Genomic DNA, 19051 nt, shown 5'->3' on the forward strand with positions numbered 1-19051 from the left:
GAATTATGAATATTTCTCTATTTCTTTTATATTTCCATATAGATCTAGTCTACATATAAATATATATCAAAGATGAGTTCTATACATATAGAATTGGTAGAGATACAAAGCTTAACAGTGATTGAAAGCCCTGGTCAACTTATACCTTATAGGTAAGGCACTAAGCAACACCTTTCCTATTTAGGCCCAATACAGCCTGAAAATAAAACTGCGTTGAATATTAATTGAAAATTGAAATAGGCGAACAGAATCTAGAGGACAAAGAGAAGTGCCTTGATGGACAGTCCTTCAAAAGTTTTAAAGCAAGCTTCGGTTGCCATTGGGAACAGAAACACTGCTCCTTAGAATGTAGTTGGAAGATCAACCAAGTAGCGATGGACAGACTCAGAGCACAACAAATACGTATAACACACATCGTCTGACTAACCGCAACTTTGACCCAAATTTACATAGTTCTTTTTCTTTTGGGGAGAAGATGGCATGTATTACCTGTAACTTTTACGCATAACGATTCCTGGTAATGGACACTTATGTTTTGGAACTTTGGATATGTTGATATGTTGGTTTGAGCCAATCGAATGCCTTGGTTAGTCGCGATGGAGACGAAATCATGTCATACAGACGCCAACAGAGCCCTCTTAGTCCCACATAGGAGCTTCCTTTTCCGGTCGATTATTCGTTGTGGTCTTATTCCCGTGTGAATTTCTGGTCATAGGTCTCTAAGGCTCTCGCGTGGGCACTGGAGCCATCTCGTCACTGTTTATTCTCTAATCATTCCGTCTCACATTCCATCAGAATCTGACCTACTAGTCGGCTTTGGACCTCACCCGACACTGGGCCCTAGATATAAGTAACCCTTGCAAATCATGGAGCAGCCGTAGATTTGTTCTCAATATAAGCTGATAATATACAGTATCAACTAGCCTAACTTCCAGTACATAAGTCGTCGTAAGTTGCAAGAAGGTCCCAAGACCCGCCTATATCGTCTTTTGAAAGATAAGGTATAGGTTGTTTGATATATCGCTGTGCGAGCTACAGAGTTTGAAGAAAGCGGCTCAGGGACAGGAGGGAGGAGGGAGCCAACCACAGTATCCTCAACGAAGCCAGGCTTGCTTCATATACATGCTGTGAACAAAAGTACCTGCGGTGATATTAATAGTGTCCTGCGTGATTTTCCTCATTGACAGCGTATCTTACACTCAAATGTAGAGTGCTTGTGGCCAAGGACTAACAGATAATAATTTAGTGTCTATCCTATAAGCAGGATGCACACCTTGGCACTAATATATCTTATGCGCACTGTGTATACGAATCGATTTGAATGACCCTTACGACATCGGTGTATTCGTAGATGTTAGCAACCAATCTCAGTTATATACTGGGCGCGACAAGCGAATATAGAAACAATGATGAAAGGCTGCCCTGATATTGATGGATAGCTCGACTAGCAAACCTCGGGCCTGTACACCTTCAACACATCGTGCAGCTGGATGACGAAGGTTAGCCACATCAACGCACATCCAGCCGCATCGCCACCTTCAGCTTTCCACTTGGCGTTGTTGCACCACTGGCCCATACGATTGCGGAATGCCACGGTGCGGTCATAGTCAGAATGGCTGGTCGAATATTGGATCTCTTTCCACTCCCTCCAGTGGCGCCCCTCATAATGCCCACCATTACCATATAGCAAGTCGAATCCATATTTTGAGTTGAGGTCTCGAATAGTTCGTTGCCACTGCTTCCAGTCTACATCTCCCGCCAACTGTGCCAGAGCATCACGGACCTGGTGCTTCAGCTCTCGTAAACGCGCGGTATCCAACTTGTTCAAAAAGTCCAGAGGGATAAGCCCGGCATATCCGAGGAAAGTCCCTTTCTTAGTTTCTTCCACATACTTGTCATGCAGTTCTTTGGACTCCTTCAGCTGGTTTTCCAATACCTCGAGATCCGCAACGCGCTCCTCTGTGATCTTTAGTAGCGCTTTCTGGGCCTGCTCCAACTCCTCGATCTTGGCCTCTAATTCCTTCACCTCCGGGTCTTTGTAGGGAGCTTCGGATTCACCTTCGGATTCACCTGCTTCCTTCACAATGTCGGCTGAAAACTGTTCCCTCAAAGCCCGGATAGAAGGGGTGAAGAAGTATTCACCACCTCTTTGATCGACCCATGGAGCAGGACTAAGAGGAAGCTTCACGGCCTTACCCGGTTTGCCTCCATCGTGTAGACTGATGTAACCATCGGGATGATCCGCACGGAGCTTCTGGCTGATGAAGGGGTCCATACCAGGACCATCAGGGCAGGTCTCAGTCTTGTCCTGAGGGAAGTCGGAGTTACTGGCCCAGCCTGGATGAATCAGCATCCGAGCGAATAGTAAAAACAAACATCGAATGCCAGGGGTAAACCTACGAGTCATGAGAAAGTTGAAGCCATCCCGGATAAGGCTCTGGTAGCACGTAAAGTAAATCCCACGTTGTTCAATCGTCTTGCCCGTGCTAATTTCTTCCTTAGTCAGTTCGGGACCAAAGGTGATACCCCGGCGGAGGATAACGCTGGCATCCTCTTTTTGTCCTTCATCGAAATCTTCATCTTGCTCCTCGATGGAAAGGGGAAGGGTCTTATGGTTCTCATCATCTTTTTCTGAACCAATATCTCGCTTCTTGTCGGCCCTAGGTCGCATCTTGCGGATGTGCGCCGCAAAAGGACAGCCCTTGAGGTCCTTCTTGGGTCGAAAGTCGAAGGTGTTGTCAAAAGCCAAGGCTGGATCGTCCTGGTGGACGGCTTTGGCAACGGGAGCTCCTGTATCATAGATTAACTCTCGTCTAGGGGGATTTATGTTTCCATATGAAGTTCCTGGACGCACCACTCTTCCATCGTCCCATCAGATGAGCACCCAGCTTCTCAGGATTTCCGCCATAGTTCCCAGGTATTTCATCGGCCATCCGTTTCAGATCTTTTTGGAATTCTGGGACCTTTTGGTCGAGCTGACGGAAAACAAGGTAGCTACCCTCCTTAGCCCATTTGGGACCTCTTCTCCTGTCGGGATCGCCCTCGTGGCCGAGAAAGATATAGCTAGCCTTTGTTAGTAGTTGTCGACAAATCAGAAAGGTTTAACATACCCTGGGGGACATGCCTGAGGCTCACCAGGGGCCGGAGGGTCATCCAAGCCGTCAATCTTTGGTTGCGAGATGTGATCTTCGTAACCAAAGCTACAGAATTAACACTGTGCGGAGTCAATGAAATGGGGGAGGGGAACATACTGCTCTTTGCCACGGTTTTCACCCGGACGAACCCTGCCATCCTTTCTGAACGCGATCCTCATACTGCTCGCTTCCGCCTCACCAACATTGAAGGCATCCTCCAGGTCCACAATCTTGCGACGTAGAGCTTTGGAGTTATGGGCCGCAACGATGAACACCCCATCCGTTCTCCACTCCCACCTGTCAAGACCCGTCTTTGATTCATTCCCGGGAGGGGCCCTAAAGTTAGGATCCATCGCGGCAGGGTTATCGGCGCCTTCGTAGACGAGGTCATCAAACATTCCCTTCTCAAAAAGACCCTCGTTAATCCGATCGCTACAGACCTCATCAGGATCATCCTCTAGGGCCTGTTGAAAGTTCACTTCCACCTCAGGATGTTCCACCTGGCAAAATGGTCAAGGTATTAGATTATACGGCTTCGGAATAAGGGCATAGAACGCCTAGACTAACCTTGAGCAATCCCATGTGAGTGAATGCGACATTTACCGCCGTGAAGGGCTTCCTCTCATGCTCGGGAACATAACGACGAGAATCCGCGCTGGCTTCTTCAAACTCCTTAACCGACTTCAAGTGTATCTCGCATTCAGTACCGGTGGTAATGACCCCTCGGTCTAGGATAGCTCTGAGATGCTGTCTGAACCTTTCCTTATCGGTGATCTTGAAGAAGAGGTAGGACTCATAGATTTTAGGGAGACGGGGCCAAATGCTCCCTTGGATGTTGTCCGTATCGACCGTTCGGTTTTGCTTATCGACAGGCATTGTGATCTCTGATTGTTTAATGACAAGCTATGCCAGCAGGGTCTGCTATACCTTCTGAGCACTTTGGGGAGGAAAGGCCTTTTTAAGCTTGCTCTACGACAGAAAAGACTACACCGTTCACCACCAATAAGATTCAAAGCTTAGTATTTAGGCCGAGGATATTGCCTCCCTGAAACACGCAGAATCCCTCACCAGGTTCAGCTCAGCCGCCCCCTCCTCGTTTGACATCCTCATCACCCCTCCATTGCAATTAACAACATCATCACACATCATAGGCGAAAAGCAATCGGTAAAGAATGGTCCATGATTTGTGGATCCTCGATCCAGATAGTGGGATTTTCTTTCCGGTTCATTGGGCGCGTTTCTCCACCTCCTAAAGCTGATCTGTCGTATGCGCGGAATGTTGGTCCACTATTCTTCCTGCTGTGACGAGACTATCGAATAACATCAAGGTGTCACCCCCCATGCGGTGAGGGCGAGAAGAAGTAGATGATTCTGCCGCTGATCTAGCTGACCCTGGCGTCTCAGATCACACTAATCACAGCCCAAAGATTAGCAGTCAAGATCCATAATGTGGTGAGATCGTCGTCAGCACAGACTGCGGCATTTCTTCAGCTGAACTGTGGGGCAGTGGAGGGTCCACCCTGACACGGCCCAATTGGTATGTGCTTTGTTGATATATCTTGAAATCCCACCACGAGTTGGGAGGCTATTCTCAAAATAATCACTTTGAACTAGGTCCAACCAGAAACAAAATACACCTTCGGAACTCTCGGCTCAGCTCAATATGATGGAAAGCTACACGGGTTGGAACCCTAATAGAGGGACCGAGCCGTCCGGACGGCGGGGCGGAGATCCACTGCAGTCGTGTGTGGCGTGTGATAGCTCCAGCTCCAGTGTCAAATAGAACCATGATCGGCAGTGATTCTCAGGACTAAGAAAGGATGATCTCAATCTTAACCCAACAATACCGAGGAGGCAGGTTTACCGAGTGCTAGAGTTTTGTTGCCGCTCTCTCCGTATTTCACGTCTCGCGCCTCCGTGTGTCCAGTTAATTGCACGTGAGACAGCAAAGATATAACTATTACGGTAATGAATTCTATATTCATTGGCTTAATTAAAAACTAGAATATAGCAATTGACGGATGCACTATCAGAATATGAATCTTCTGGATGATGGTGCTGCTTCGGATCAACGCCCGAGAAGCGCCACTAATGATCCAATTCCCAGAGCTAGACATGATAAAACCTGGAAGAAAAACCCATCCGTGGGCGGGAGCTGAAAAACTCGATCGCCCTTCATTCCAGATCCACCGACGATCCCTTCTGTGTAAGCGAACTGGTGTTGGTGGCGAGCTGCGTCTCCACTTCCAGGGCAGCTGGGATCGTGGTTGGTGACGTTTCGTCTCCGGCTATTATTTATAAGCCACTGGCTTTTCTCTGTTCCTGTTTATGACCAGCATCACAGGGCTTTCTTCGAAATGAAGTTCCAGTGGGCATCCGGTCTCCTTCTGGGGGCGGCTGCTGTGGACGCCTTCAAACCCGCGGAATTCTCTTATGAATCCTCTGAAGCCGAATGTGTGGATATTGCCAAGTCTCTGACTGGCGAGATCAAGTATCAATCTCCTCCCGCCAATTCGAAGCTCATCCCCAAATTCAATCCTGATAATCCAGACGAAAACTGGGTCGTCAACTGCTCCAGCCAGTACCGTGGCTACTACTGTGAGAATGCCATCGATGGACGGGAAGATCATTACTGGCTCAGCGACCCTGGTGAGGGAGAGACTTCTGAGATCATCGTCAATCTCCGCAAGAAGTACCTGGTCTCCGGTCTGACCATGTTGCCAATATTGGATAAGAATACCAAACGCAGCCAGATCGGTGAACACGAAATCTTTGTCTCGCAGGACAGCGAAACGTGGACCCGGGTTGCGTACGGAACCTGGGGATCTAACAAGAGTCCCAAAATGTCTGCGTTTAACCCCAAGCTGGCTCAGTATGTTAAGCTTGTTTCCGAGAGCAAATCCCGTTCCGATCTGTCACAGGAGGAGGACGGACAGATCGCGATTGTCAACCTGGCCGTATACACTTACAGCAAGGAGGAGACTTACCCCGAAGAGGATCCCAGCAAGGGTGTTTGGGGCCCCACGCTTGATCTCCCGATCGTTGCTGCATCTGGTGCGGTCGAACAACACGGAGACGTTATCATGTGGTCTGCCTGGGCGGACGACCAGTTCTTCGCCTCCCCCGGTGGTAAGACTCTGACCAGCACCATGACCCGTGACGGCAGCATTGATCAGGGTGTGATCTCCGAAACCAGGCACGACATGTTCTGTCCCGGTACCTCCATGGACATCGATGGTAACATTGTTGTCAGTGGTGGTGCTGACTCCGGTCGCACCAGTGTGTACAATGGCACCGCGTGGGTGAAAGGCCCGACCATGGCAATTCACCGGGGATACCAGTCGTCGACCACCTTGTCCGACGGTCGCATTTTCGTGATCGGAGGATCTTGGAGCGGTGGAGACAAGGTGGCCAAGAACGGCGAGATCTACTTTCCCTATCCTGATGGGAAAGCCAAGTGGGAAACACGTCCGGGCTGCGAGGTGGAACCCATGATGACTGATGACAAGAAGGGCCAATGGCGCGCGGATAATCACGGCTGGCTCTTTGGTTGGAAGAAGGAGAGTGTCTTCCAAGCAGGTCCCAGTAAGGAGATGCATTGGTACGATGTCGACGATGTCAGTCGGGATCGGTACGGTAATCGACGATATAGGGGTTCCGTGCACAGTGCTGGACTCCGTGGCAAAGACCGTGATGCCATGTCTGGCAGTGCCATCATGTACGATGCCACCAAGGGTAAGATCCTCACCTTCGGTGGTCAGCGTCACTACGATGGCTCTTACGCTTCCAAAAACGCCCATATCATCACCATTGGGGAGCCCTATCAACGACCCAGCGTGAAGGTGGCGGGTAAAGGTGGCGACCGTACAGCGGAAGGGGGAATGCACCACGCGCGTGTTTTCCATACCTCTGCCGTCCTCCCTGATGGCAAGATCTTCATTGCCGGTGGCCAGACCTGGGGCCAGCCATTCCATGAGGAACACATTGTCTACACGCCTGAACTCTATGACCCTGAGCAGGACACGTTTGTGGAGTTGAGCCGCAACAATATCAAGCGTGTCTACCACAGTATTTCTCTGCTGCTGCCCGACGCTACCGTTCTCAACGGTGGCGGTGGTCTTTGTGGCAACTGTTCTGCCAATCACTACGATGCCGAGATCTTCAGTCCCCCGTACCTGTTCGAAGCCGACGGCACCAGAGCTGTTCGTCCCAGGATCACGAACATGATTAATGGCAATGTGCTCACCGTTGGCGGGTCGGTTACCTTCCAGGCTGACTCTATCATCAAGTCTGCGTCCTTAGTCCGCGTGGGAACTACGACTCACACTGTCAATACCGATCAGCGTCGTGTGCCTCTCGATATTGCCGACGCCGATGGCACCCACCAGTACACCGCGAACCTTCCCAATGATGCTGGTGTCATCCTTCCTGGGTGGTACATGTTGTTCGCCATGAATGACAAGGGCACTCCCAGTGTGGCTCAGATGGTCAAGGTTGAATTGCCCTTCCGTCCTGACTGGAAGATCAACGGGGACCCCAGGAAACAAGTGGAGGAACACGGATCCGAGCATCGCGGAGATGCTCATGATTGCGACCATGAAGAAGAGGTCAAAGGAATAATTTCGGGTATGCTTGCTTCGTCGAGCAGATTCTGGAATACCTGGAAGCCTGCTCTGCTTAGCCAGGCTTGATTGTCTATAGGGTTACCGGTCATGTAACTACTGTACAATCTGTAGTGTATCAATGAATGTACCATTGTTGTTTTCCTTCTTTAATGTGTACTATGATAAGCTTGCAACTCTTCATGTCCCACGTCTATACTATTATACTTTCTAGGTCTTGTATATATAATTATTCATGATGTACCTGTTTACAGGGTTGCAATATTGGCACGGCGCGGAAGCCGCATCGCGTACCCAGCAACCAATATTCATATATATAACCCAGTTCTTTTCATATACTACCTGGTTCTTGTGCGGTGTCGAACCAGGCTAGTAAAGGAGCTGACCGATTGAATAGTTGGGTCACCCATCATAGAATCTTACTTGAACGGGGAACTTCCCAGAGAGATATATATATGTTACCTGAAAATACGACCCAGAATTGTTGCATAGTACGATAATACCAGACCAGTAGTCCAGTCTGAGCGAACGATGGCTAGTTCCATGCCTATCTTGCCGTTACAAGACCTGCTTTAATCCAGCACTATGGGTCAATGGTTTTGGATTAATGGTTGCGCTATTATGCGCATTGACGATATTGCTCACTCTTGGACTCTGGACACCATCAACATCTATCTTCTAGCTCCTGCGCAGACACGAACCATGGAAATAAGAAACACGTTCTCTTTAGCTTACTAAATCGAGATCCAGATCGCGGGATGGGCTTACGAGTGTCGTAAGGTGTTATAACCATGTTATTCCTGATAGTGACATTGCTTGCCCAGGGTGGGTGGGTTTCTATACCGTAGTTATTTTCACATCTTGCAGTTAGAGCTTGAGGCTGTGCATTGGGCGTGTTATTTCCAACTTTTGACAGAATCGACCTGGATAGTCTTTACGGTGGCGAGGGAAGAATCATCAGTGTTTCTACAAGCATGAATGTTCATAGACTAAGGTCGGCTTGACTATTGATCTGAAAGAAATCCTGGATTTGAGACTAGTACTATACAGGAGATTGTCGAGTGGGCTTTCAATCAGAGAAAGTGTGCTCCGGAATGCCAAAGGTGCTAATAGTCCAGGTCTTACCGCCATCGCTGGTGGTCATGTCTCCTCCAGTGACTCCCTCTCCCTTAGCCAGAGTGTTGATATAGTTGGCATCAGCAACGTCAAGAATGATCTTGGTGTCGGTCCAGGCTGATGCATCTATTAGTCCTCAGTTTCGGCTATGGATGTTTTTAACTTACAGTGAGCGCCAACAGTGCCACAGTTGTTCTCGGCACACTCAACGGAGCTGCCCCAGCCCTGGGCCTGTCCATCACTCGTGGAGAGCGTCGAGACGGTCTTGCCGTTGATCTGGACTGTCTGTGTGTAGTTTCCGCTGGCATCGTCGAATTTATCTGCACATTATTAGGGCAACGCACATGGTATTTAAGGGAATCTGTCATTGCTTCCTTACAGTGCATCGTCACCTTGTCCCCCTCACCTCCATTTGCCTGGCCATCACCATATACTGGCATCTGTGAGGTGTCTGTCAAGGGAGTTAGCCGACGTCAGCACCACCATGATTCTGAGGATACGAACCACCGGTCTTCATGAGTGTGTAGGCATACATGGTCCAGTCACTCTGTTGCCAATTGTCGGCAATGGACTGGATCAAGTCACCGTTGGAGGTGCCCATTCCCACCCACAGGGAGGTGATGCCGTCCGTAGATCCTCCGCTGGGTCCCTTTGGCAGGACAAGGGTCGAAGTAGCTTCGCGGATGAAAGAGTTGGACGCAACAGGACCGGTACTAAGTGCGGGGCCCATGGCGGCGTTCACCGATGTGATGCCGACGGTGGCAAGAGCCGCCAGAACCTGGTTGCGTGAATACATTGCGGTGGCAGTGCGCTGGGAATTTTGTTGGTACGAGGTTCAGCCGAAGTTGCTGTGCAAACGAAGGAAGACCGGCCTGACAGGGACAGAACTCTTTATAGGCCGGGCGTTCGACATTCCTATTCATGTGTGATTCTATGACAGCAGATCCCCTTAATAACCATGCTTGAGCGGCATTGTTTTACATTCTCCACCAGTGGGGGAATGAGCCGCGGAGACGTTTCCTTTAGAAGACTTCGGAAAATATGGAACTTCGGCATAATTCCCATCAGACGGTAGTTGGAAGCCGGAAGCTAAGCCTTGAGTTAATCTATTCGCGGTGGACCAGTGCCGCAGGTTCCTACGGAAATCCCTCCAGTCCTGACCCACACGCCCTCGACGTCCTATCGTTGGTCTCGACAGTGCGGCCAGTCTCTGCAGAAAGTGGCCGAATTATCCTCGAATCAGAATGTCATCGTCGATCACTGCCTAGAATAAAGGGGGGTTTCAGCGTGGTATAATGAAGTCGAGACATGGGATGACCCGTACCGAATATTAACCGAAACATGCTTCGGTCCCTTTTCCGTGTGGGACAGGTCCAGTAGCACAGGGCCAGCCAATGAACTTGATACAAACGGTCCAGTTTCACTGAGCGGAGCATTGTATAGTGCTTGGTCCTCCTTATGTACCATATGACTGGTGAGCTTTTGGCCAGATGCTGCGCCTATGGACTCTCCGCGAGCCAACATTGCTGTGACAGTCTGCGTAGCTGTTTGATACTAAAGCTTGAGTAATTCTCCAGCAGGATTAACCGGGCAGCCTAAAGCAATCAACCGTACCCTGTGCATGCTTCTGTGCCTGACCTAACAGTCAAAGATATCTCAGTAGGCTATTATTGCCCAAATTGAATCCTGCCTACCGTCAAAAAATACAAGTCCGAATAAGCAGGAGTCGTACTACGGGGAAGCGATCTAGCACAACACGTCCAATGAGCAATCATGCGCTCATGGGCAGTAATTCAATGTCTTTACTCCTACACTGGATCTGGGCCGGAATGAACTACGAGTAGACTAAGGTCCAAGGCAGCTGTCCCAATTCTCTCGAGCGTTGGGAGGCAATTGTTAGCGATGTGTCTCCTTGGGCACGTCTTGAAAGTTACTGATTGGTAACTTCCGAATGTAGCCAGGGTGACATGTCGCACCCACACTATAGTAAAGGAAGGCAAGGAAGGCAGCGCAAGGTATATGATTACCTTATTGCTGTCTGCCATGCGTGCCTCAAACCGTTTGATGGGCTGCATGCGGGTTTCATCATTTCATCAGCTATTCATTCTTCGGCTAGCCACAGCCCCCTCCCCGACAGGCATGATGTTCAGAATATGCTAAAGCAACTGAAGGCTTGACACCGATAGGGCCTCCAGAGGAAGCCCTCGTAGACCGCTTCGAGGAATCCTCTCATCCAATGGTTCCTTGCCCGGGAGGTCTGGCTGTGAAATAATCTAACTTGACCAAGGTATTGCATGGGGTACAGTTGCAAAGCTTGCTGCGTCCGGTCGGATTCGAGGAGCAAGAAAATGTTGAAGCCGGTGCAAAATGCGTGTGCCACCAAAGCTTTAGTAGAGCCCCGGATGGCTAATGCACCGAAGATACTATCAACATGTTCTTGGAGGGAAATTCTCAGTTTCTCTCGGGCCATAAGGGACTGGGCTACGGGCATGGAAACTCATGAAGTCCCCTCGCAGAGCTCGAGACCATCGGGAAGCAACCTTCTAGCTGGTCCTCGCCGTCGCCTTGCGACCCCTACTGCGTTCCTGACGACCACAAGTCTACCCTGAGCGCCCATTATGACTTGTCCCCCAACGAACACCAAGAACTAAACCCCAACTGCTTTTTCGCGGGGAGTGTCTAGCCGCTTCCCGCGTTATGCCCCTTTATTTGTCCTGTTCCGAACTCACATATGCGGGAGGTAGATTCTGGAAGGCAGGCGAATAAATGGGTGACTGGAGGATTGGGGACGGGATCGAGCCTGCGCGAAACATTCCCAAGGGTCGGGTATTAGGAATTTCACGCAGCTGAGGGCAGCACTACGTATCTTCAGCTGGTCGTTTGAAATATCGCAGGGACGCTGGGATTTGTGGGGAGTGCAATCTGTGGTAAAATAAGTATAAAGGTGCGTTCCGGGAGGAAACCATAGCGACGGAAATGCTCTAAACGCGACAGTCAGTCCTGTGCTTGAGGTCGAGACTTGGAAGTCGGGTCTCATTAACGAGAATCCACGGCGAGAAGGACGACGTGATGGAGGAATCGCGTCACGTGTCGCTTATCTCAGCAGAAGATCAACCCTTCACGACAAGACCAACTTAGCAACCACCATAACACCGTAAGGATCCTGCAGTGGCCCCTCTTGGATGGAATAGATTTATCGTGACATGAAACTCGTTTGACGCCATGAGTAAAAGTTGGATCAACTAGTAAAGGGACTCCCAATTGCGAATATTTCGGTGTTTGCTCGGCATCTCATGCCGAGAGATAACCGACGAATCCTAGATCGTCCGACCGGCTGGATTGGGGTTTGGCAATAGAATATCACTTGGTCAATCGAAACCCTAGTGATTCTGAGATCTGCATTGTCATCATAACCTTAATTTGCTAACATGATCGAGGCTGCGGTGTACAGCACATCCTGCCGTGCTGCAGGACCCGGGGTACGCGGTAGACCAGAGAACATAAGAATCGATCAAGAAAGTTAACGTCGAGATTCTAGTCTCTTATTCGCTTGATGGCCTCTAACTGGTTATTCTCTCAGTTGATGCTTCCGGGGAATCCTCGTCGTACTACAACGGGGATCCTCAACGTACCCTCAACGATAACCAGTGACTCACCGGTTGGTTCGCAAGGATGATGCGTCAATCGGGGGAGACTATGGCTAGAACCTGGGGAGGAAGCGCCAGGACTATAGCCCAATTGCTCCTCATGCGTTGTGTGGACACATTCATGGGCCCTCCCTGAGATCAAGGCTGTAGTCGAACTCTAAGCCCGGCTGCGCAGTCCATTACCTATAAATACCTGGGCATCCTGTACTTGTAGGAAAGACAAACAGACATCACTGGGCTTCAAATTGCCTACTACTCTTCATATATACCATTTGCACTCTATTCATCCCGCTGTCCTCTTTCTCATCTGTCAACTATGGCATCCCTGTTCTTAAATATCACTTGCCCTAGCAGAACGTGCCTGGCAGCTGGCAATTCAGCACAATTGCTTGGGAAGCACGTTCTAACACGAGCTTCCCCCCGGACAGTAGTGATGTCCGGAAGAAGACCCCAGAGCACCCAGTCTTCCCTCGTTACAAAGTCATCATGGACGCATCCTGTGTAAGTCGAACCCTGTTCGTGGTATACCATCAGTTGAACTAGCAAAGTCAATATGAGCTCGAGAGTTGCACTTCTCCTTCTGACACCACACGCAGATATACGACATCCCAGCTTCATTCAATCCAGACGGCTCACCGCAACGCCCAAGACTGGTCGGATAAAATGGCTCTTGGAACTGTGCGGTTCCTACGATGGGGCATGGACTTGGTCACCGGATATAATCGTCCATATCGACGCGATGCCAACTCGTCTTTGTTCCGAATGACCGAGAAGAAATGGATTACACGATTTATATTTCTGGAGAGCGTTGCGGGCGTTCCGGGCATGGTAGCTGCTATGCTGCGACACCTCAAGAGTCTGAGAAGGATGAGGCGGGACTATGGATGGTATGTTGCGGCGAAGCCTATCACGAAGGCACTTATCACACCATTGGAGGATACGTATCTAACCTCTCCACTTCTATTGACAGGATCGAAACCCTCCTGGAAGAGGCCTATAATGAACGGATGCACCTTTTAACCTTCCTCAAATTATCCCAACCAGGCCCTGCCATGTACTTCATGGTCCTAGCATCACAGTGCGTCTTCTTTACCGGATTCTCTCTCGCCTACCTGGTTTCTCCCCGGATATGTCACCGATTTGTTGGTTACCTGGAGGAAGAAGCCGTGATCACCTATACCAAAGCAATCCAAGAGCTCGACAACGGAAACTTGCCGCTTTGGAGCAATATGGAGGCTCCCGCAATGGCAATCAAGTACTGGCAGATGCCCGAAGGCCAACGATCTATACGCTCTCTGTTACTGTGTGTACGTGCTGACGAGGCGAACCATCGGGATGTAAATCACACGCTTGGGAGTCTCGACCAGGATAGTGATCCTAATCCCTTCTCGGCCAAGTTTAAGAACGCGATCAAGGAGGCCAGCCAACCCTTGTCTCCCTTGAAAGATTATCGTTAAGAATTGCTCTGGGATTGCGCCTCGCATGCATAGGTTTCCAAGAATTATTACTATTTTATAGAAGTATTTAGAGAAATAGACAATATTAATTGCACGGTTCAAGGTTTTCAATTCAGTACCAGCGTGAGCCAACTAGAGCTGTGAAGCCCCTACCATAAGCCCCTACCAAACCTGCGTAGGATCTCTCGTAATGCAAACATCAATTTCTGTTATGGAGCCCAATCTAGTTGAGCGGGCTGAGCATAGCTTGTGAGTTATGCTCTGTGAGTCTCCTCATCAGCAGCTTAACTAGTGCGCTTAAACGTACTCAGTATTGCGTATATCGCTATAAGTCCTATGTGATAGTTAAAGGTCCTAGTGATGGTCTCGGATACTGATGACTGACCGAGCAGCGGTCAGCGAGGCAATAACCAACCTCAGGAAGAAATGCCAACGCAGCAACCTTCCTCCAGCCAAGGAAATGAGGCAGGTCTCAAGGGGTCCACCTCCAGTTGGGATCCTTCCAGCCTCCTACCAGATTCTGGGTCGCAACATCACCTGCAGTGAGTCGTACGCCTTGTTCCTTATCTCTCCTGCGATTATCAAGCCTGAACCATGTCCCCAACCCTATCACAACACAGGCACCCGCCAAAAGGAAGGCACAATTCACAATTATCGCTGGCATATACCTTGGTGCGGTATCTGCCTTGAATGACAGGCTTGACGGAATGCCCGCGCAATTGGCCGCGCCCACCAAGAAGCCCACGGTCGCTGCTCGCTGGCTCTCATCGGTAACGTTGTTGGTATGCCAGCTATGGAAGATACTACTTGGTACGAAGGCGCCGGCTGCCAGGAGGAAGCACGCGAAATAGGCCACCCCCTTGTTTGTATTTGCGTCAACGGTGGCGAGAATAACGTATCCAACAAAGGTGATGATCAACGCGGCCGCCAGGTGGAAGGAGCGCTCTCGAAAATGATCCGACGACTTGGCAATGATCCAGAGAACAACGGTCCCGACGCAGTACGGGGCCACCGTATACAAATTCGTTTTCACCGCGGAGTAGCCTTGGAGGGCCACCATTTGAGGGAGGAAATTGCTAACGGAACTTTGGGCAACCCCGAAGCAAAAGCAGCTGACGGCCCAGACGAGGACCCGCCAATCCAACAGGGCGGCTAGAGCTTCTGTGACGGAAAGGTGATCTGTCGTTCGGACAGATCCGTCTTGCAGGAGACGCATCTGTGCCACTTGGGATTCGGCTTCGTTGAACCAGTGACACTTGGAGCCACTGAGGGGGAGCCACCAGGCTGCGAATGTAGCGATGATGATGGTCGCACCGCCTTCGATCAAGAAAAGGTATTTCCAGCCTGGTAGGTGTTGTTTGATCTGAAAGACACCAAAGGCGATGAGGCCGGAAAACGCACCTACGGTTCACGGAAGGAAATTGTCGTTAGTAGAAACATTGTAGTGTTTGGCGTGTTGGAAAATTCAAAGCTAACCTGCGATCGTCACCATTCCATAGAATATCGAGAGGCGAAAGGCGATTTCATTTCTTTTATAAAATTGCGTCAGGTAGAAGATCACCCCCGCTGAGTTTTTCATTAGCCAAGTCTCTGTCACTCAAGGACCATTTTATGCATACCAAAAAAGCCTGCTTCGAATATACCCATAAAGAGTCGACATACGAGCATACCAGCAAAATTGAATGCTGCACATTGAAGAAGCGTAACACTGCCCCTACAAGGATGTTACTATAGCCTATACTCCTAGTATCCTGAAAGACGGAAGGTTCGGCACCTACCAGCCAAGCATCATTATAGGAAGCATGGCTTTACCGCTAAACCTCTTCAGCAGTAAGTTGGAGGGCAGATCGAACAGGGAGAATGTAACATTAAAGACGGCAAGGATAATACTGTATTGATTGCCAACCAGCTTGAGGTCCTGGTCAATACCATCTGTCTTCGCGTTCCCCAGATTACTTCGATCAAGGGAGTTGAAGAAGTACATCAACGAAAGGACGGGAAGAAGTCTAGATTCGGAGTCAATTAGGGCTGTATCTCATCTGGAGGTCAGGACAATGTGTTACTTGAAGTCCAACTTCCGGAGTACTGATCTCTCGATGCACGGATCGATTCTGATAGATTCACCTGGTACCGTGCCGGCTTCTTTGGCGGCAGCGTTAGAAACCACAAGCTCTAGCTCATCCTTCTTCGAGGTCTGGGATTCCATGACTGCGCAGGGGCAAGGGATGCCTAGGATCAATGTGAAGGCGTGAAGGCAATAAACGGGGACTGGAAACACAGGGTCGAGTCGCCTCTTATATGCTCAGTTTCGACAACAGTAGCTCTACATAACTGGTCACCCTATCATCCAGAACTAGATAGATACTGCTAACATTGCATGCACCTTGGAGGGATAGTCGTCGGGCGACACGCTTCGTTGTGACACGGAAGATAGGCAGGCTCTTGAGGCGGACGTCATACTGAGGGGCCGTATCCTATCATGTCCTACACGATCAAGGTTCACCATATCATCTTATCGAATATACGGATGGCATTGAACACCAATCTGGGGTTGTTGTTGCTCTGAAGAGAGCGGCATTGATACGATTAGGGCCAACTTCGACCGACATGGCAATTCCTTGTCGGTTGAACCCGCCGGTAAGAATCTTGATATCTCATTTCCCCGCACGCCATTATCACTTCCCTTGACAACATTGACCAGCAGGATCAACGCCCCCGACACGTATCACTCGATCAATGAGTCAATGGGGAAGGTCCAATCGACGTTGGGGGCATCGGTGTTGTCTCCGAAAAAGCGATACCTGAGCTGTGCGGCCCGTGACCTAGAATTCTGGTGTTCAACTTAAGCCAACGAGACGAGTGACAACGGTCTTTCTGAAGCTTATACTAACTGAGGTAGAGGAATATTGCCTTTCTAGGTAAAAACGTCTGTATCAACCTGCGACGGAATATTCCGACAACCGACATCTCGTCACGTAACGCGGAGCTGATTCAATTCCAACAAGCAGCCACTGAACAACCTCCCTCGACAAGTCGTCTTCCTAGCGGCTTCCTCCCCACGCTCAAGATACTACCGTACTGCGTTATGACCCAGTAGCTGAGTTCTCATGGCCGCAAGGTGGGCTGATCGGAGATAAAAGCGATTGTTTAAGCGCCCCCACAACCTCGGGTGGGGTTGCGTTCTGATAGATTAGTACTCCAAACGGCTGGTTTACCTCAGGTATAAGACAGGAGTACAGCTGACTCTGAGCTGTCGAGCTCATTTTGTGTGAATGATATTGCTTTGGATCACCTTCTAGTGCCCTTGGCTTCTGCAATGGCATCTCAAATACCTCTCAAGGACAAACAGTCACCCATTGTGATTGTTGGGGCAGGTGTCTTCGGCCTCAGCAGTGCCATCCATCTAGCCAAGAGAGGATTCACAGATATCACTGTCTTTGACAGACAGCCATACCATGAGACCCTATACGACTTCGATAAAGGCTGCGATGCTGCCTCTGCAGGTAAATACCTCCGTCACACGCACACAGAACCCATGCCGTAATTTCTGACAAAAGGACAATTCAGACTGCAACAAGATCATCCGCGCTGCGTACGGTGACGAGGTTTGGTACCAGAATCTAACCCTGAAGGCGATCGAGGTCTGGGAATCATGGAACAGGTCTCTTGCAGAAGAGGCCATATTGCCGCCCGGGATGACAAGTAAGGGTCGGATCTATGTCAACTGCGGTAATTATCATTTCGGGGACGAAACCAATGGTCTCAACGATTTCGAGAAACTCTCGGTGGAAAACATTACAAAAGCTGGTAAAGGCCATACACAGTACCTGCTGTATTCTGATCCAAAAGAGGTGACACGCGCCCGGGCGGATGGGTTTAGCTACGCAGTGGATCCGTTTGGCCTTGCCAAAGATGGACAGCATCAGGGTTATTTGGACATGATCGGTGGATTTGTTTATGCAGACAAAGCTTGCACCTATGCGCTCCATCTAGCGAAGAGGCTCGGTGTAAAACTGGTCCTCGATAGGCAGACGGGTAGCTTGGAGAGCTTCCTAGAAGATCCGACAGGTAAAGTGGTCGGCATCAAGACTGCCGATGGCAAACACCACAAGGCCGCGGCGACGATCGTTGCGTGTGGAGGCTGGACACCCAATCTGATCCCCGAGATCGATGGCCTCTGCGAAACCACAGCCGGATCCATCGCCATGATCCAGATCCCAGAAGGATCTCCCCTTCGGGAACGGTTCTCGCCAGACAACTTTCCCGTGTTTCAGTGGAATACGCGGGCCGGAGAAAATGGTAATCTGTACGGGTTTCCGCTAGACAGTCGCGGTGTGATGAAGATCGGGTACAGAGGAACCAAGTACACGAATCCTCAACAGGTCCAATCGGGCCAAGTGCGCAGTGTACCGATCACGAAGTGGACGTCGCCGTTCGTTACCGGATTGCCGGAGAAGTCCGTTCAGGTCGTTCAGGGCTTTTTAGACAAGTATCTTCCCGAATTGAAGCAGAGTGGGATCGGAATCTCCCAAACCAGGCTGTGCTGGTACACGGACTCATTTGATAACAATTGGGTGATTGATGGCATCCCCGGCAAGGAAGGGGTCATTGTGGCTACAGGTGGCAGCGGTCACGCTTTCAAGTTCCTACCATTACTTGGCGAGTTCGTCGCCGACAAGGTGATGGGAATCGAGTCGGACATGCTGCACAGGTTCCAATGGCGGAAACTGCCGTCTGGGGAACTGCCTCGTAACCAGCTGATGAAGGGATTCAATGATGCGAATGCTCTCCACCGAGTGTGGATGGTGCCTGACAACAGCACCCTCTATACTTCCAAACTCTAGGATAGAGTCGTCCACTGTTTTATGTTGGTGCTGGATGACAGATTGAGCATCATGTCTAGAAAGCAAAAGCCTCGAGACCCGTTCGAACTGTTAATGCTGCAAACGTAACAGATTGAACTGATACAGTATAGTAATCACAACCTCGCGCTGGAGGATGTTATAGCTATTGTTCTCTTTTCCCAGAGCGGGGTGTCTAGATAGCCATGGGCATGAGTATATATATATAACCAA

The 19051-nt window shown here is 49.9% G+C and overlaps 6 protein-coding genes across 6 annotated transcripts; 3 read left to right on the plus strand and 3 right to left on the minus strand.

Annotated features, from left to right (window-relative positions):
* Positions 1 to 1182: 1182 nt before the first annotated feature.
* On the minus strand, positions 1183 to 4047 carry BDV27DRAFT_122422 (Dyp-type peroxidase). Its single transcript, XM_032065624.1, has 6 exons — positions 3702 to 4047; positions 3252 to 3634; positions 3111 to 3200; positions 2855 to 3063; positions 2401 to 2790; positions 1183 to 2337 (listed from the first exon to the last, which is right to left on the minus strand). Exons 1-6 carry the CDS (start codon positions 4008 to 4010, stop codon positions 1445 to 1447), a joined length of 2274 nt encoding a protein of 757 aa, XP_031931437.1. The 5' UTR covers positions 4011 to 4047; the 3' UTR covers positions 1183 to 1444.
* A 1381-nt stretch (positions 4048 to 5428) lies between these two features.
* On the plus strand, positions 5429 to 7926 carry BDV27DRAFT_122423 (uncharacterized protein). The gene has a single exon (XM_032065625.1). The coding sequence runs from the start codon at positions 5492 to 5494 to the stop codon at positions 7823 to 7825; it is 2334 nt and encodes a 777-aa protein (XP_031931438.1). The 5' UTR covers positions 5429 to 5491; the 3' UTR covers positions 7826 to 7926.
* Positions 7927 to 8781: 855 nt separating this feature from the next.
* On the minus strand, positions 8782 to 9898 carry BDV27DRAFT_45242 (uncharacterized protein). The gene is made up of 4 exons (XM_032076674.1): positions 9377 to 9898; positions 9252 to 9323; positions 9040 to 9192; positions 8782 to 8989 (listed from the first exon to the last, which is right to left on the minus strand). The coding sequence occupies exons 1-4, from the start codon at positions 9666 to 9668 to the stop codon at positions 8826 to 8828; spliced, it is 681 nt and encodes a 226-aa protein (XP_031931439.1). The 5' UTR covers positions 9669 to 9898; the 3' UTR covers positions 8782 to 8825.
* A 2649-nt stretch (positions 9899 to 12547) lies between these two features.
* On the plus strand, positions 12548 to 14020 carry BDV27DRAFT_45266 (alternative oxidase). The gene is made up of 3 exons (XM_032076675.1): positions 12548 to 13020; positions 13116 to 13406; positions 13490 to 14020. Exons 1-3 carry the CDS (start codon positions 12836 to 12838, stop codon positions 13974 to 13976), a joined length of 963 nt encoding a protein of 320 aa, XP_031931440.1. The 5' UTR covers positions 12548 to 12835; the 3' UTR covers positions 13977 to 14020.
* Positions 14021 to 14169: 149 nt separating this feature from the next.
* BDV27DRAFT_168113 (major facilitator superfamily domain-containing protein) lies at positions 14170 to 16559 on the minus strand. Its single transcript, XM_032074683.1, has 5 exons — positions 16040 to 16559; positions 15755 to 15982; positions 15596 to 15690; positions 15453 to 15542; positions 14170 to 15377 (listed from the first exon to the last, which is right to left on the minus strand). Exons 1-5 carry the CDS (start codon positions 16180 to 16182, stop codon positions 14449 to 14451), a joined length of 1485 nt encoding a protein of 494 aa, XP_031931441.1. The 5' UTR covers positions 16183 to 16559; the 3' UTR covers positions 14170 to 14448.
* Positions 16560 to 16668: 109 nt separating this feature from the next.
* BDV27DRAFT_122429 (FAD dependent oxidoreductase) lies at positions 16669 to 19014 on the plus strand. The gene is made up of 2 exons (XM_032065626.1): positions 16669 to 17479; positions 17544 to 19014. The coding sequence occupies exons 1-2, from the start codon at positions 17293 to 17295 to the stop codon at positions 18818 to 18820; spliced, it is 1464 nt and encodes a 487-aa protein (XP_031931442.1). The 5' UTR covers positions 16669 to 17292; the 3' UTR covers positions 18821 to 19014.
* The last annotated feature ends 37 nt before the right edge of the window (positions 19015 to 19051 follow it).

Source organism: Aspergillus caelatus (assembly GCF_009193585.1).
Source record: "Aspergillus caelatus strain CBS 763.97 unplaced genomic scaffold BDV27scaffold_23, whole genome shotgun sequence".
NCBI classification, from domain to species: Eukaryota; Fungi; Ascomycota; class Eurotiomycetes; order Eurotiales; family Aspergillaceae; genus Aspergillus; species Aspergillus caelatus.